The sequence below is a fragment of the Crocuta crocuta genome, unplaced genomic scaffold (assembly GCF_008692635.1).
Source record: "Crocuta crocuta isolate KB4526 unplaced genomic scaffold, BGI_CrCroc_1.0 scaffold299, whole genome shotgun sequence".
Lineage (NCBI taxonomy): Eukaryota > Metazoa > Chordata > Mammalia > Carnivora > Hyaenidae > Crocuta > Crocuta crocuta.
In genome coordinates this window covers 12,874,586-12,893,239 of record NW_027532747.1, presented here as the reverse complement: position 1 = coordinate 12,893,239, position 18,654 = coordinate 12,874,586, and the positions used below count along the sequence as shown (strand labels likewise).

Here is an 18,654-nt window from a genome sequence, read left to right as displayed (position 1 = left end):
CTTAACTAAGATCAAGAGTAGCATACTGTCCTGACTGAGCCAGCTAGGTTCCCCAAAGCATTTAATTTTTTAAAAAATGTCTAAAGCTGTATCATTTGTCAACCTTTTCAGTTTCACATCCTTTATAGTCTCTTTTGCTCCTCACTTCACATTTGGATGCCCTTTTATTTATTTAATCTGGGTTAAATATCTCAGCGTTGTCAACTTCCATATTTATATCTCCAGCTAAGACTTTGCATCTGAATTCCTAATTCCTATGCAACTACTTACTCTACATTCTTCTTGGATATACTTTGAATTATTTTATTTTATTTTTTTTTAATGTTTTATTTATTTCTAGGAGAGAGAGAGACAGCGTGAGCAGGGGAGGGTCAGAGAGAGAGGGAGTCACAGACTGAAACAGGCTCCAGGCTCTGAGCTGGCAGTCAGCACAGAGCCCGACGCGGGGCTCGAACCCACGAACCGTGAGATCATGACCTAAGCGAAAGTTGGACACTCAACCAACTAAGCCACCCAGGCGCCCCACTTTGAATTATTTTAAGCTTATCTAAAACTTAATTACTGTCCTTGTCTCCAATCTGTGTTTGCCTCCAGTCTTCCTTGTTCTAGTTAAAGGCAACACCACTTTTCCAGTTGCTCAAGCCAGAATCCTAATGCTGTTCTTTTCTTTCAAGCTCAGGACCATTCTTCGTTCCTGTCTCTTCTTTTCCTCTTGCCTTTTATTTTCCTTCCTCCTCCACCTTTACCATATCCTGTCCACGTCTATCTTCAGAGTATAAATTCACCTGTTTGTCATCAGTTCTGCCTCTACCATCCTAGGTTAAGCAATGACTTGCCTTGATTATTGGAATGGTATCCTTACTGGTCTGTCTGCTTTCAAACTTGCCCTCCTACAGTCTATTCCACACAGTACCAAGTCTTTCTTTTAAACTGTCAGTGAGATCATGCCACTCCCTTTCTCAGAACCCTTTGGTGGCTCCCTGTTACACTCCCACGTATAAAAGTAAGATTCCTTCCTGATCGTCACCTACCGCCCTCTCCCTCCCTCCGCTTCTTCTCTTTGCTGTCCGCCAGATGTACTTGGTGTGTTCCTCTTCCAGAGCATTCAAAGAACGGTGTGTCTGAGATGCATTCACCCTTTCCCCTGGAATATTGTTTCCAAACATTCCACAGAACTCAGAAGTCCTCTCTGTGAAGTCCTCTCTAGCCCCCGCTCCCTAACCCATTTTTATAAAGCTTTATTTTTCACCATTGTATTTCTTATCATCTAAAAGGTATTTTAAGTTTTCATAGTTTAGATATTTTTATCCAGGCTCAGGTTATCAACATAAAGCATGTTATCCTTTAACGTACATTTTGGGTTTTTTGAGGTTCATCTGCTTCCCCTCCCCACCAGAATAGAAGTTCCCTGACCAGGGATTAGTGTGTGTGTGTTGTTCATTGCTGTGATTGAATGCCCAGAATGGTACCGGACATATAGTAGGAGCTCAGTAAATCCTTATGTCGTAATGAACATGTTCTTTTCTACCTTGCATCTCACTTGCAGCTTTCCCAGTCTCTTTGGCTTTTCTGCTCTGCTTCACAGACAGTACTTGTCCGTACATATTCTGTTTTCCAGAGGTGGTTGAAATCTCTTCTACTAGGATCTCCTTTTTAACCCACGTCTTTAAATCTGTGATCTCCTAATTTCTGATTATGTAATTTTTTGTGTGCTGAAATAATTTTTTTTTTTTNGGAGAGAGAGAGACAGCGTGAGCAGGGGAGGGTCAGAGAGTGAAATAATTTTTTACTGTGTACACTTTAAGTACTTGATTTACATCTATCCACGTTGTTATTGATTGGTAGGTATGTTAGAACATGTAAAAATAGGACCCTAAGGAGGATAGAGATAAATATTTTTAAGGTAATAAAATTTCTGGTTATTTTCTTCCTCTACCTCAGTGGATAATCTTAGAAACCCAGTTTAGAGTCCACTGTTGTATGTTGTTAGGATTTTGTCCTTCTTAAGTTCTTCATTTTTATGGACTCTCCAGAAGGAGAGGCTATGAATGCATATGCTCAGTGTGTCATGTTGGACTAGGAGCACTTTGAAGGAGTCTTAGGGTTTTTATATTCAGACAAAAAGAAAATCTGCCCTTTGTTCTGCCATTGCCTTCCTCAAAGGTAAGCACTGCATGTACAACAGTTTGGTGTATAAACAGTTTGTAGTCTTCTTGGCATTTTTTTCATATGTATGTACACGTACATCTTTTCTGTGTGAAGTATTATGTGTATATTTATATGCACACCATATATGTACATATAAAATACATGACATGAGTTTTTCAGTGACATGTTTTGTTCCACTTAATATGCCTTGGAGAAAAGTATAATGACATGGTGATTATGAGGAGGGACTGAGGGAGTCAGATTGCTTCAGTGTTAAACCAGACACTGCTGCTTACTCAGTGACTTTAACCTTTCGGTACTCCATTTTCCTTAAAATATGTAAAAGTCCTCTGCTGATGGATATTTACAGTGGGATCTGTGGAAGGATCTGTCCTGATTTTGCATTCTAAGGTTGGGCTGGGCACACCAGGTGGAGTAGGAAGCCTCAAATGAGCTCTTAGACCTTTTGTTACTCCTGTTAAGAGCCCTTTCCTGATTCTCTCTTTGAAGTGAAGTTTGCTGCCCTCTAGTGAGCCAGCTGGTTTTCAGGTGGCCTTTAGCTAAGGATGTGCTGTTTTCCCTAATGTTTATACTATAGATATATCTGTTAGCTAGGGCTCTTAATTCTGTATGAAGCCAAAGTCTTGTAAATTTTGAAAGTTACTTTCTTTCGAAAGGGTTTTTTTTTTTTTTTTAATTTTTTACATTTATTTATTGTTTGAGAGACAGAGCACGAACATGGAAGGGGCAGAGAGAGGGAGACACAGAATCTGAAGCAGGTGGGGTGGGGCACCTGGGTGGCTCAGTCGGTTAAGCATCTGACTTTGGCTCAGGTCATGATCTCACGTTCATGGGTTTGAGCTCCGTGTTGGGCTCTGTGCTGACAACTAGCTCAGAACCTGGAGCCTGTTTTCAGATTCTGTGTCTCCCTCTCTCTCTGACCCTCCCCTGCTCACGTTGTCTCTCTTTGTCTCTCAGAAATAAATAAAACACTAAAAAAATAGATTAAAAAAAAGTTGCTAGGGGAAATATTTTAAATGGGGCACCTGGATGGTTCAGTTGGTTGAGTGCCCGACTTTGGCTCAAGTCATGATTTCACTGTTGTGGGTTCGAGCCCCGCATCAGGCTCTGTGCTGACAGCTCAGAGCCTGGAGCGTCCTTCAGATTCTGTGTCTCTCTCTCTTTCTGCCCCTTCCCTGCTCATGCCCTGTCTCTCAAAAAAGAAAATAAAACGTTAAAAAAAACCCACATACACATTAAAAAAAGAAAGAATCCAAAGCAGGCTCCAAGCTCTGAGCTGTCAGCACAGAGCCCGACCTGGGGCACGAACCCACAACTGTGAGATCATGACCTGAGCTGAAGTCGGCCACTCAACTGACTGAGCCACCCAGGTGCCCCTCTATTTAAAGATTTTAAGGAATTAGATTAAATTTACAGATACAGTGGATAAATGAATAAAGATTCTTTTATAAATTTCCGTACTTTTTCCTGTTGTTGTGAGCAACATCTGTTCAACTGGGAAACAAAGGTTACAATTCATCATAAGAATTTTGTAGAGGCTGGGGTGGGGGGTCATATCTACGATTTTGTATCTTTATGCTTTGTAGAACTTGTTGCTTGGCTACTAACCAAAGTAAAAATGAAAACTAAAGCCATGGAAAGACATTTCATGTTCTTGGATTAGAAGATTCTAGTATTGTTCAGATGGTGATCCTCCCGAATTAATTTATGAATTCAACTCCATTTATGTTAAAATCCTGCTGGCTTTTTTGAAAAAATTGGCAACTGGTCCTAAAATTCATATGGAAATGAAAAGGACCTAGAGTAGCCAAAACTACTGAAAAATAAGAAAGTTGGAGGACTTAACATTTTCCAGTTGCTAAACCTATTACAGAACAATTGACTGGCACTACCATAAGGATATACATACAATTCAGTAGAATAGAATTTGGAGCCTGAAAATAAACGGATACATTTATGATGGGTTGATTTTCAGCGAGAATGCCAACACAGTTCAGTGGGGGAATAAATACATTCATTTCAACAAATGATGCTGGACAACTGGACATCCACAGGCAAAGAATGAAGTTGGATGCTTACTTTATGTAAATTAACTCAAAAATTGTAAAACTTAGGAAAAGAGTACATGTAAGTCTAAATAATGAACTTGGATTAGCCAGTGGTTTTTCAGATGTGACACCCAAAAGCCCAAGCAAAGAAAAACATTGATAAATTGGACTTTATCTAAATTAAAAACTTTGATGTTCCAAAGGATACTATCAAAATTAAAAGATAGCCTACACAGTGGTAGAAAAATCACTCATCTAATTATAGTCTATCATCAAACCAAGGCCAAGTCTTCATTTCTCTTACTATAAATTCCTACCATACCATACCCATGCAGCTGAATTGCATTATTACCATACATATTTTAAGAAATCTGTCTGTAATTGTGGGTCCAGTTACCCTATCTATTCTCTCCCTACAACAGATATGCTAAAAACTTGTGCAACACTATTTTCAAGGTTAAATGAAACTCAGGATACCAAATAAAACAATTTAAAAATAATTTGAATCCTGTAAGTTATGGTTTAATAGTTGAAGGGACAGAAATGTGTTAAATTAACATCATATCCAGGTATAAAGTACTTAATGTTCTAATAATTTTGACTTCAGATCTTTGGTGCTCCTTGTCAAATGAGGTAAATAATAGAAAATTCTTTGTGTCTCACATGTGTGCTTTCAGCCAATCAGAAGCCAGAATTATTTTGTATGCAATAATAGGGTTTATTGTTTGGAGACGAGTTTTAAATAGGACTTACAGGATACACAGGGCTTCATATTAAGGCTTCTTAGTTGTAGCAAAGAGAACATTGGTCTGGTTTGCTTATTAGCATTTTCAAATTTACTTTTGAGTTCTGACTCCAGAAATGTACAATCCTTTCTTTTTAGTTGTAGGTTTTAAGATGTTATTCACTCTTAATACTTTTTAATAACAGCCTTAAGCACTGTTTTTATTTTTGATGAAACAATATAATGGGCTGTGAAGGAAAAATTACCAAATACTAAGCAGGAGAATTTTATGAAAATGTCTTCAAGGTTTCCATCACCATCTTTACCGATTTTCTTCTCACCTGGGCCAATTGACTTAGGTTCTGTAACAAGCTCCTCTTGTTCATTGAATGAGCTAGACAGTATTTCCCATCTTCTAAGAAAAATATCAACTGATATCAATGAAATTAAAGGAATGAAAGCAGCAATTTTGACAGTGGAAGCAAATCTTTTTGATTTAAATGTAAGAGTGTCACAGAATGAAGCAAAAATTTCATCTTTGGAGGTTAAAATGAATGAATGTTCAACATCAGCATCTGAATGCAATAAACAATTTGAAGATCTTCAAGAGGAAGTCGATTTTGAATCACAGTCAAGGACTACTGATGTAAAAATAATTGGCTTCCTTAGAAACATTGAAAAAGGTAAATCTTTAGTATGTGATGTCTTGTATATAACTCACCTTTGCAACTGTGTCTTTTTATGTAACTGGACTAGTTGTCCTCTAGAGGCAGCAAGTCCCAAAACATGAACTTCTCATGGACCATTAAACAACAAAGAAGGAGTCTGTAGGATTAACTTAGAAGCCTAGAAGTTACCAGAATTCTTAGTGGATCTCTATAAAAATGTTTTGAAGAGAGAGATGAGCATAGAGAAATAAAACTTGAAATGTGAGAGAATAGTCCTCTTTCATGTATCTATTTCATGAAGTTATCTTAAAATGTGTAATTCTTCCATTGTTCATTGCATTAAAGGGACCTGTTGTAATATTAGAATTGGAAGAGTTTCCTGTAACCCTAATATTTATCAGTTTCCCAAGCTGTTTTTCAGAGTACAACTTGACCAAATGATACCTGTATTTGAGGGCAACTTGCCAGGATTTGCTGTGTTTATGCTATGATAATTTTGGAAGAAATTAACTTCTTTTTGTTATACCCCTAAAGAGTAGTACATTAGCTTCTATTTTAAAAGAAAAGAGCTGATAGAATTTTGAATTGACTGTAGCTTTTAAAATGAAAAACCCCTTTTAGTGAAACATGGTAGTTGGCAGGCAGTTGCCAACTTATGTACGTGTACTTCAGTACATCGCAGTCTGTGAAACCACTAGTTATATATATACTAAAAACTAATAATAGTCATCTGACTAATAATTTTAGTATTTGGAACCCTATCAGTCACATCCTATTCTACACTGTACTGTACGACTTTTATTTAACTTTGATTTTTAAGTTTATTTTCATGTTTAATTTTTAAATGTTTATTCATTTTTGAGAGAGAGAGAAACAGAGCGTGAGCAGAGGAAAGGCAGAGAGAGAGAAGGGGACACAGAATCTGAAGCAGGCTCAAGGCTCTGAGCCGTCAGCACAGAGCCCAACATGAGGCTCAAACCCACAATCCACGAGATCATGACCTGAGCCAAAGTCGGACGCTTAACTGACTGAACCACTTAGGTGTCCCTAAGTTTATTTTTAATTGAAATGTAGTTGACGGTGCAATATTAGTTTCAGGTGTGCATAATGATTTGACATTTACATACATTATGAATTATCACCATGGTTAAGTGTAGTTACCATCACTCACTATACAAAGTTACTGAATATTATTGGCTGTATGCCCCATGCTGTACTTTACATCTCTGTGACTACAGCTGGAAGTTTGAACGTCTTAATCCTCTTTACCTATTTGTTTCTCCCCTACTGCAGCCACTAGTTCTCTGTATCTGTGAGTCTGTTTCTGTCTTGTTTGTTCATCAGTACTGTTTTTTAGATTCTACGTATAAGTGGAAATCATACAGTATTTGTTTTTCTCCTATTTCACTCAGTACCGTCCCTGTACGTCCATTTGTTGTGGCAGATGGCAAGATTTCATTCTTTTTTATGGCCAAGTAATGTTCCTGAGTGTGTGTGTTTGTATCACATCTTTATCCCTTCATCTCTCTGTGGACACTGAGATTGCTTGCGTATTTTGGTTCTTGTAAGTAATGTAGTAAACATAGCGTGTATATGTCTTTTCAAATTAGTGTTTTCATTTAGTTGGGACAGATAACCAAAAGTGGAATTATTGGATCCTGTGGAATTTCTATATTTAAAATAAATTTTTTTTAAGTATATTGATGTATTTTGAGAGAGCATGTGCATGCGAGGGAGGGGCAGAGAGAGGGAGACTGAGAATCCTAAGCAAGCTCCTAGGTGTCAGTGCAGAGCCCCAGTGGGGGCTCAGTCTCATGAACTGTGAGATCATGACCGGAGCTGAGTGAGATCAAGAGTTGGGTGCTTAACCAACTGAGCCATTCAGGCACCCGTGCTATTTCTATTTTTAATTTTTTACCGTTTTCCCACAGTGGCTGCACCAGCTTCCATTCCCACCAACTGTGTATGAACATTCCCTTTTCTCTACATCCTTGCCAAGACTTGTTATTTCTTGCCTTTTGGATACTAGCCATTCTGAGAGATGTGATGTGAAGCGGTATCTCATTTAGATGTTGGAACATCTTTCCATTTCTTGGCTGTCTCTATGTCTTCTTTTGAAAATGTCTCTTCAGGTCCTGTGCTCATTTTTTTTTTTTAAGATTTGGTTTTTTTGTTGTTTTGTTTTTGTTCCTGTGTTTTTTTTGAGGGAGCTCAAGGCGTGCATGAAAGGAGGGAGGGAGAGAGAGAATCTCAAGCAGGCCCCACACTGATAGCATGGAGCCAAACATCAGGCTCAGTCTCATGAACCATGAGATTATGGCCTGAGCCGAAATCAACAGTAGGACGTTTATCAAGGCGTGCATGAAAGGAGGGAGGGAGAGAGAGAATCTCAAGCAGGCCCCACACTGATAGCATGGAGCCAAACATCAGGCTCAGTCTCATGAACCATGAGATTATGGCCTGAGCCGAAATCAACAGGTAGGACGTTTAACTGACTGAGCCACCCAGGCACCCCCTCCTTTGCCCTTTTTAAAAAAATCAGATTGGGTTTTTTGGTGTTTTATGAATTCTTTATATATTTTGGATGTTAATCCCTTATTGGATATGTCTATTGCAAATATCTCCATTCAGTAAGTTGCCTTGTTTTATTTATTTTTTTTAAGTTTATTTATTTTGAGAGAGACCAAGTGAGAATGCACACAAGCAAACAGGGGAAGGGCAGAGAAAGGGAGCGAGAGAGAATAAGCAGTGGAGTCCGGTGCAGGGCTTGAACCCACGAACGAGATCATGACCTGAGTTGAAGTCAAGAGTCAGGATTCTTAATGGTTTGAGCCACCCAGGTGCTGCCCTGCCTTTTTGTTTTGTTGATAGTTTGCTTTACTGTGCAGAAGCTTTTAGTTGGATGGAGTCCCAGTTTTTCCTGTTGTTGCTCGCACCTAAGGAGACAAATCCAAAGATATACTGGTGAGAGTGATACCCAAGAATTTACTGCCTTCTTTTTTTTTTTTTTTTTTATGATTTCAGGTCTTACATTTAGATGTTTAGTTCATTTCTAATTTGTTTTTGCATATACTGAAAGTGTTTTTCTCATATAGCTGCCCATTTTCTAAATACCATTTATTGAGAAGACTCTTCCTTGCTGTAGATTCTTGCCTTTTTATCATTGATTAATTGAAATTATTTTACAATAATTAATTGAAAATTAACTTTGCACATTTTAATACTGTTTTCCATTCTTTGAGAATCTTTGCATTTATTTGTATCGTCTTCATTTTCTTTTCATCTGACAGTTTTCTGAGTATAGATATTTCACCTCCTTGGTTAAATTTACTCCTCAGTATTTTACTCTCTTTGGTGCAATTGTAAGTGGGATTGTTTTCTTAATTTCTCATTCTGCTACTTTGTTTTTAGTGAATGGAAACACAACATATTTCTTTATATTTTGTATCCTTCAACTTTAGGGATTCATTTATTCTAAGTTTTTTTGTGGAGTCTTTAGTGTTTTGTGTATTAATCATCTATTTCTTCCTTTCCAATGTGGGTGCCTTTTTTCCCTCCCCCCCCCCCTTTTTGTTTGTCTGATGGCTATGGCTAGGACTTCTAGTACTATATTAAATAGAGGTGGCAAGAGTGAACATTCTTATTACCTTGTTCCTCATCTCAGAGGAAAAGCTTGCAGCTTTTCACTTCAGGATGTTAGCTTTGGGTTTGTCTTTTGTTTGTTTGTTTTTAACATTTATTTATTTTTGAGAGACGGAGCATTNAGAGCCCGACGCGGGGCCCGAACCCACAAACCGCGAGATCATGACTTAAGCGAAAGTCGGATGCTTAACCCACTAAGCCACCCAGGCGCTCCTGTCCTTTTTTTAAGTTGAGTTATGTTCCCTCTAAATTCATTTGGCTGAGAAGTTTTATTTTTTTATTTAAAGCACACAGAACCCAGGGAAAAGGCCAGAGAGGAGAAAAAGAGAATTTTAAACAGGCTTCATGCTCAGTGTGGAGTGCAACGTGGAATTTGATCCCACAACCCTGGGATCATGACCTGATCCAAAATCAAGAGTTGGACACTCAACAGACTGAGGCACCCAGGCACCCCTTGTTCAGTTTTTATCATAAAAGGATGTCAGGTTTTGTCAGATGCTATTTTTTCATGTATTGGGATAATAAGATTCCTAGCCTTTGTTTTGTTACTGTGGTGTGTCGTGTTGATTGATTTGTGGACCTTGAACCATCGTTGCATTCCTGGAATAAATGCCACTTGCTTATGATGAATAATTGTTAATGCATTATCGATAATACTTGGGTTTTAAATCAAGGGAGCACCTGATACCTCCTAAGCACTGGCGTGGAGGGGGGTGGTTTGGAAAAGTGTGACTTCCTTCCATCCTTCAAAGAGCTTATCATCAAATTGAAGACATTGAAAATCAGTTCTGTGTCCCTGCTTGGTCTTGTTTTGCAGTGTAACAGTGAGGAAATTATGAACTCGTTTATGAAATAATACTCCAGCTGAGTATGTTTTCTCACGAGATTCGTGCTGCTGGGGTATCTGGGCTCCAGACCTCTGAGATCGTACTTCTCATTGTTCTCTTCATATCAGTCCAGGCCATAGTTTGTCTTTTGGAAACTGGATCAGATAACTGTGCTGTGTCTTGTTTGCAGTTCCAGGGGTGTGGGAGTGGGTTGTAATGGTGAGAGCCCAGGTTATGGAGGGAGTTATTTCTTATTTTGATCTTGCAGTTGGCTGTTGCCTGTCAACTATAGTTCAAGCTGTGGGTCCACGCAGTACCACCAGGAGGTGGTACTACCTTAGCCTTTTAACCTTTATTCTTAGGTTTTACCTCCGGTCCAAGAAAACTGGCTTCCAGACAGAAGAACAACTAGGATTTTTGTCTTACAGACTTTGGTCTATAAATATTATTAAATAGCATTGTTGAAGCTATAAATTATTTTTTTAAGACTTTCAAGTAAGAACCCAGTAAGATTATTTTAGGCTTCATTTCTGGAAATACACACATATTGTTTGTTTTTAAAACTTAGTAAAGCTTGAAAATTTGTATCCTAGGAACTCCACAGAGGCAGTTGTTATCCCGGCTGCAGATCGACCCAGTAATGGCAGAAACTCTGCAGATCAGTCAAGGTTGGTAATAACCTTAAATTTTCATTGTAATCTAGCATTTTTCAGTTGCTATTTCCATTTCTTACGCCTCATTTAATGTATCCTGTATATCTTAGATCCTGCCCTAAGATGCTATATTAAGATCTGTGAAAATATTTTAGGGCCAGGAGACAAGATCTGCATTTTCTTCATGTTTTATGGTGTTTGTATGTTTCGCCTCATTCAGAATGTTTCCTGCTTTGATGCCGTTTCCCTTGAGTCCCTGGAATCTGCTGGCTGTCACCTTCTGCTCCAGAGATAGTTTGAATCCCTAACCTTCTCTCCTTTCTGCCCTGCTTTGCCATTGTCTTGAGCTGTTTTCATGTTCCTTAGCTTGTTCTACCTTATCCTCACTTTCACTTCACTTTAGAATCGCCTCACCAGGGCCACACATGGAATTAGTTGTTCTTAGAGCCACTGTAACTTCAGTGTCCCCCCCTCCCCCCCCCGACACTTATGCCATGGTCTGTTTCAGGACAGGGCCTTATGTATCTCTGTTCTCAGTGCCCGCCCTTGCCAGCTGTGTGTACAGGCCCTAGTGTCTGCTGAGTAAGAGAGGGGCCACTGGACACCTGCAGTCTTAAATTCAGTAACCTTCTTTTCTCCTGCTTTCGTTTATTTCCCCTAAACCTGGTGTTGTTGGAAGCTCTGGTGCCCTGGCCCCTCCCTGTGGCTCCTGCTGCTTCCCCCTTGGTCAGGCCTCCACAGTCAGTAGGTATATTTCAGTACCCCACCTCCCTCTGTCTCAGCAGGAAGCACTTGTCCTCTCAGGATCACCATCCGCCCAGATGCCAGACCCCACCCAGTCGATGAACACTTAGTGTCCCCCCCACTCCTGTAGGCTTAGTCCTGCCCCTCTCCTGGCTTCTCCTCTCTGCCTGTGAAAGAGCTTAGATACCCTCCATCCTTGATGTCGCTGTCATCTCTCAGCATTCCATCCAGTTTTCCACATAAGGGTATTTTCTTTCAAAATGTTTGGCAGCTAAGCTCTGTGTGTTGTATCCACTTCGTTGACATTTCCACATTTTTTGTTTCCTTTAATTTTTCTTTTTCTCCATGGTGCACATACAGTTTGAAGCATCTAGTCCTACAAGGACTACATTCTTTGCTTATCTCCTATTGTGGTTTTTATTTCTGGGAGCCTTCTAGTTTCTGCATATTCCCCTTATTTATTTTTTGTATACTGACCTTGTTTCACGTATGCAACAGTTTCTCTTATTTTTCTGAGGCTATTAAAGATAATTTTGGGTACTTTCTCCCCTCCCTTCTTGGTCTTATTTTCTCCAGGTTGTTTGTTTTGATTGCTGTCTTTCATGGCAGGTTTTCTACAGATGTCTGGGGCTCCTTGGCTGTCATACATATATGAGTGGGTATCTCCAGAAGCAGAGAGGCATTCTGGGTTCATTAGTTAGGATGCAGGGCTTGTGACTTCACATTTGAATATAGATCCTGCAGTGGAGACTCATTGTTTTGTGTCTTTAGTGTGGAGATAACCCTGATGTCACTGTCTGTAGGCCTTTCTTCTTAGACTGGTGAGCTTCTCCACAGAAAGATCTTTCAGAGTAGTGGATTGGCTTCCAGCGTTTCTGGAAGCAAAATGAGGAAAAGAGCCTGGGAGAGGTACCTCAACATTAATTACTATGTAATGTTTGTTTACACCTCCTCCCTGTTTTCAGAACAGTATTTCTTTCAACAAGGCTGGCATCCCTTGGTCCAGAGACCCTCTGTTTTGACCTTTCCAAGAGGCTTAAGTTCCGCTTTTCTCTAAGGGAGAAAATAGTCAAAGATTATCAAGAAATCAAACTACTTTTTAACATTTTAATAGTATACATTCAATTTTTGTTGTAGCACTGTTCTGTCAAAGACCACGATGCTTCATTTATAGGCCTCCAACTCTGGTCAGTGGGGAAACATGTCTCTAGTGATTCCAGAAACTTCAGTATAGCGGTAGGGGCGTAGGTGTGGTGCAGGTTAGAAGTGACAAAACAGATTTATAGTTTAGGAAGAAACCATTGTTTCTGGGGCGCTTGGGGGGGCTCAGTCGGTTAAGCGGCCAACTTCAGCTCAGGTCATGATCTCACAGTTCGTGGGTTCAAGACCCGCATCAGGCTCTGTGCTGACAGCTAGCTCAGAGCCTGGAGTCTGCTTCCAGTTCTATGTCTCCCTCTCTCTGCTCCGCCTCTGCTTGTGCTCTGTCTCAAAAATGAATAAACATTAAAAAAAAAAAAAAAAACTGCTTCTGAAATAGACACTTGAACATACCTCTTTGCCTTGTCTTTCTCTCCACCCCTTCCTAGGGTCCCTTTGCTACTGGCTTCTCAGCCTTTGGAGAATCTTGGGACCCACATTGGAATGTTTCATTATTGGCTTAAGTTTCAGCTTTTGAAGACGTTAGTTTTTCACTTTCAAAATGTAGTTGTCTCCTTTTATGGTTATTGTCTTTGTGACTTTATGTTTTAATAATGTAACCCTTTGTTGACATTTCATTGGGATTTTAGGAGGAAACAAAAGGCATGGGTTCAGCTTGTGGGCTGCACCCAGAAGATGTCCCTGACTCGTGTCTGTCTGCTTCTGCTGGGCCCAGGTGGTAACGGTACCCTTGCAGAGGAGGCTGGTGGCGCTTGCAGAAAAATGAAAGCTCTGTTTTCGGTGCCTGCTTCTCTAAACCCTGTCGTATGTGACACGTCGTCCCCATGTTTTCTTCGATCTTTGATCGTTTGGCTTCCAACTTTACCATCTTTACCAGACTTTACCAGTTTTACCAGAGACTTTACCATCTCTGTTTTTCTTCTAATTCCATTCGTTCTTCCTTGTCATCTCCGCTCCTCCTGTCCCGTCCCTTAAAATGTTAACTTTTTCCTGTGTCCTGCCCTGAGCATTATCTTCATCTCTTCTCTGTTCTCCCAAGATGTAAACTGGTAGAACTGCTTTGCCAAGTGCAGGTTGGGGAGAAGCAGGCAGCAGCCTCGGACTAAGTTCTGGACTCTGCCAGCTGGGCACGTCTGGCCGCCACTGGAGAGCGGCAGGGTACGTGCTGGTCTCTCTAACACAGGGCGAAATCCACTCCTTCGGCTCCTATGAGGGTGCAGTGGGGATGGTGGCACTGACTGCGAGCTTTAGTAATGAACCCTTAGTTCACCTTCAGTTTGGATGCGCTTTCTCTTTTCTCTCCTCTTATTTCAGCTTCTAAACTGAGAGCCCCACAAAGACTAAATAAATCTGAAATCGAAATTTATCTTCGCCCCCCTTTCAGTCTGCTCTTTGTTTTCTCCTTATTCTCCTGGGTCCGGTTTCTCCCCCACTCCCCTCCGTCTGTATCTCTATCCCCTCTCCACCACCCCTTGCAGGAAGGGCCGCTCTGCTCCACTCCTTCACTCCTAGTGTGGGAGTTCCAAGTGCAGCTTCTGTGAAAGGCCAGCGCTGATGCAATGTGGAAAGGGTCTTCTCCCTCTTTTGTAGGTTCGAATAGGATGAAGGGTGAGAATCATTTCACAGCCTGGTAGCTGAGATCTAGGACTCCAGTACATTCTTAGTACTGTTTTTCTAAAAACCAGTTTGATCATGTCACTTCTCTACCTAGAAACCTCTTGTGATTCTTTATGACTTCTAGAATCCAAACTCACTGACACATAGAAGATCCTTCATGCCTAGGCCTTCCCTGCTGCCCAGCACCACCCCCCTCCAGCCACACCACATTTCTCAGCAGGTCTTAGATTTCTTGTGTCTTATGAAAGCCTCTGCCTTTTTCCATGCAGTTTCCTCTGCCGGATGCGCTCTGTTTATTATCCAAGTCTACACCCCCCTCACCCCCGGGTTATTTCTGCTCTTTCCTTTAATTCCTGCGTCAAATGTCCATCGTCTGTAGGCTTTGTCTAGATCCCTAGCTGGAATAGATTGGTTGTATTCTCCCAACTGTTTTTTCATCCTCCTTTTGGATCAGCTTTTAGGATATGCTTTTCTGAAATGTTATGTACATCTCTTTTTCTATTTTTTCTTCTTTGTGGGCCTAGCACAGTGCTCAGTTGAATGGTGTGGATTTTGTTCTGTTATTTGCCTCTTAACCTTAAGTGCAACTCATTAACTTTAGTCACTTGATGACATATTAATATAGGTCAACCGTCTCCACTCTGGTCTCTTAGCATATTTTATAAACTAGTCAGGTTTAATAAGCGTATTGTAGATGATGTGAACTGTGGTTCTTTGCATTGAAGGTCAGTGTTTTCTGTGCTGTATTTTTTTTAAGTGCCCCTTCACCTTAAAATTCTGTTTCGATAAGTCTTCTCTGTACAACCAGGCAGAAATTACACCAGGTGAATTATTTTCATCAAGATTGTTCTCTGTAAGGGATACTATGCAAAGTGAACAAAACAGATTTTAGAAAGATTTTTAAGCAGTCTTTGTGTCATAATTCCAGGGAACATGAGGATTCTTCTATGTATTTTTAGAAAATACTGTACTTAAGAGTAAGTTTATATTCGTATTCCATTAGATGCCTCATAGAAGAACCTTTCTGTCCTGTAGGCAGGGTGATTCATTCAAAGCTCCAGGTAATGTGCTCTCATGAGGAAAGGAATACTTCCTTAAAAAAAATGTTTGGCATAGAATTGCCCAAGAAGTGCCACAGGATTGCAGCACGATTCTGGGGCAGAACTGTTGTGATTTTCCTTTGAAAGTAATTAGAAATATATAAACGATTGACATTCTTCTCACTTGTGTGATGTTGGGAATACAAGGTATATTCAAAAGTAAACATTTATGGCCAATTTTTTTGGCTCAGATTACTATGACATGGAATCCATGGTCCATGCAGACACCAGATCATTTATTCTGAAGAAGCCAAAGCTGTCTGAGGAAATAGTAGTGGCACCAAACCAGGAGTCGGGGATGAAGACTGCAGATACCCTTCGGGTACTTTCAGGACACCTTATGCAGACACGGTAGATGGTTTCTTTTTCTTGTGTAGCTTTTTTGTGTTGATTAGATAGTGCAGGTTAACCATTAGTTTCCATCTCCCTCCTCCCCATCCTGGCCCCCAGTGCAGAGTGCTTTAACTAGGTCAGTGGTTAGGCCAGGTGTGATAACCCAGTTTCCGTTTCCAGGGATTCCAGTTCATCTTTCTTGTTCAGAAACCCATTAACCTGCAGATAAGTCAGTCCATGATTTAGCCCTGTAAATAAGATTCTTTTCTTTATGCACATCCAGGAAATGAAATTTAAAAGCCAGGTGATCAAAGTCAGGAAATCTTTGCACAGAGAGTTAGCAGATCGGGTTGGGGTGATTCTTCCCTTAGAAAATGGATAAATGTTTGATAAAGGAACAGACCTACAGATAGTAAAACTAGTGTTAATATAGAACTGTTGGCCATTGTGTTCTGAACACAGATGCTGATTTTTCAGCTTATTTCCAAGTGACCTTATGAAGATCAAAAGGATGATGTTCAGGGCACAGGGGAGAAGGTCCTTAGTGCAGCCTGGATGACCCCGCCGCGATTGGCCATAGTCACTGTGTGTTAGCAGAATTCATCAGGGCTGTACTTGAAAGTCCTACCAAGTCGTTTTTGGTTTTTTTCTTTTGTTTTATTTTTTTGTTTTGTTTTTAACTGAAGAAACCAACAAGTAAGGGAGCAATAGTTCTGCTGAAGAGCACTGTAGGAGGCTCAGCGTTTTGTGTTTGTTTCCCTAATTCTCTGGTATTTTCTATCTGTCTGGCAGAGATCTTGTACAACCAGATAAACCTGCAAGTCCCAAGTTTATAGTGACGCTGGATGGTGTCCCCAGCCCCCCAGGATACATGTCAGATCAAGAGGAGGACATGTGCTTTGAAGGAATGAAACCTGTAAACCAAACTGCAGCCGCAAGCAAGGGACTCAGAGGTCTCCTCCACCCACAGCAGTTGCAGTTGATGAGCAGGCAGCTTGATGACCCAAATGGTAGCTTTGCAAATGGTGTGTTGAGAGCTCAGATTTTCCCTTTGCAGGGTGCTGTCATTGTGAGGGAAGTCTGGGGCCTGTCTCTCTACCTTCAATGGATATTGGCTGGAGGCCTTGCTTTTATTTGTAAACCAGGAGTGGCCTTTTTTCTTTTCTCAGACAACATACTAGTTCAGTTTGAGACTGTCCTGTGTATGTCTGGTGGCGGGCTGTGACGCCAGGGCGGCAGTGGAGGGCGGCAGTGGAGCTCGGCCGTGAGAGCCACAGTGTGTCTCAGCTGTGCTCGCAGAAGGGTGAACCATCCCTCTTGCTACCTGGTGCACTTCTTTCCTGTAGAAACTAACTGTACCTGTTACTTTCCCCTCGTAACAGCAGTAGTCTCTCCTGTAGTTAACTTGACAGAAAAATGAATTTGGATGTTGATGCTATTTTCACCTGAATGAAATGCCTTTGAGAGGAGTCTCTCACCTAATCTGTCAGTATACTTCATGGAAGTTTACCACAAATCTTATCTTTAAGTTATTTAATATCAAAGCACAGTATTTAGTAGAAGTGAAATGAACTCTTCTGATAACGGCACGCTTTTAGGCAGATGAACCTCTGTCACTCACTGTCCTCCTCTCGCTGGATCCAGTGGCAAGTACATAACGCTGCTGAACGCTTTCACTTGTGACACAGGATGGTAGTCGTGTTCCCACGGCTTCTAGAATTGGTAGAAACACCTTCATTGGTAGGGGAGACAGTTACTGAAACTTAAAATGAATAGCATTGAAGTAAAAACAGTAATGGGTTTTGATATTTTCCCAAGTTAATCCTTTTCTTGGTAGAGACATGAAGATACATTAAATAACCTTTTTCAGTCGATAAAAATATAATAGCCTTTAGGGGGAGATGATGAGTGAGGGAGGACATACTGCTATTGAATGGAATGCTTTTTTTGCTGAGTCAGTAATATAATGTCATGGCCTTGATTAGTGGAGGGAGTTGAAAGTCTGACCCTATAAAAAGGAAGGAAGAATTTTAAGTGGTAACAAAGGCAGTTAAGAACTACCATAGTCAGGCAGTACAGATTTCTTGACCCCGTGTATTTTGTCTACAAACGAGAGAAAAATTGGTAGCGTAGGTATGTTGGGGTCTAATTTTGTTTAAATGTACACATCCACACTAGGCTCTATTGATGTGTATGTCATCGCAGTGGCACTCTCAATAACATGCTAGTTGAACTTCTTGCCTACATTTCACAAGTGCCATGGCCGTTACGGAGACAGCTGTGATGAGCGGTGAGCCTCCTTCACCATTGCTTTGACCTGGGACTCAGCGTTTCACTGCTGCCCAAGGAGGAAGCTCTGTAGTAGTTAGAGCTGAAGTGTAACAGTCACAAGGGGCCTCTGGTCTTTCTTTTTCTTCCCCCTCCAAGCAGGGAATTTGAAACTTCGCAATTTCTTTTGCTGGCTTTTTGTCCAGTGATTCAAGGATGCTGTTGCCAGCCCCCCCTGCTCTGCCCCTAGCCGTCAAATGACAGCACAGATTGTATGGCTTGCAATAAAAAGTGAATTTGCCTCATCTTAAAACTTCAACAGAAGTTTTAACAGCTTATGAAGTGAATGTTGGGGAAACCAGAGTCGTGATCTCTGTATGTATGACTTAACATTTCCATTAGATCATGTTTCCTTGTAAAGTATTTAACTTCTTTAGCACTACCCATGAGTATCTACTCCATTTTCCAGCCAGTCTGTTTTTGGGTATTCGTCATTAACCCAGGCCAGATTAATGTCTTTCATTTGGCCTGAGCTCTTACGTATATACCATAGTGTAAAGTATGTTTTTCAGGAGGAGGAGAAGGCTCCCTGAGACTAAGGATACTGTTATACCCTAGAGCTAAACAGTGGCTTTTACGGCTTTTAAAGCACCAATGGAAAACTATTTGAGGCAGTTCTACAGTAGCTCTTTGATGCTCCTCC

General features: G+C 40.6%; 1 protein-coding gene across 5 annotated transcripts in view; it reads left to right on the top strand.

Moving 5' to 3' along the window:
- The window catches only part of ZC3H14 (zinc finger CCCH-type containing 14), a 45,437-nt gene that overhangs the window by 22,109 nt on the left and 4,674 nt on the right, over nt 1–18,654 (top strand). For 2 of the 5 annotated variants that reach the window (XM_077780890.1, XM_077780886.1), the window contains 3 exons: nt 10,672–10,746; nt 15,542–15,701; nt 16,476–16,708. In XM_077780890.1, the coding sequence (XP_077637016.1) occupies nt 10,672–10,746; nt 15,542–15,701; nt 16,476–16,708 (468 nt within the window). Of the gene's footprint in view, nt 1–5,002; nt 5,625–10,671; nt 10,747–15,541; nt 15,702–16,475; nt 16,709–18,654 lie in introns of those variants that run through there. The other 3 variants (XM_077780888.1, XM_077780887.1, XM_077780889.1) reach the window with 2 other exon arrangements.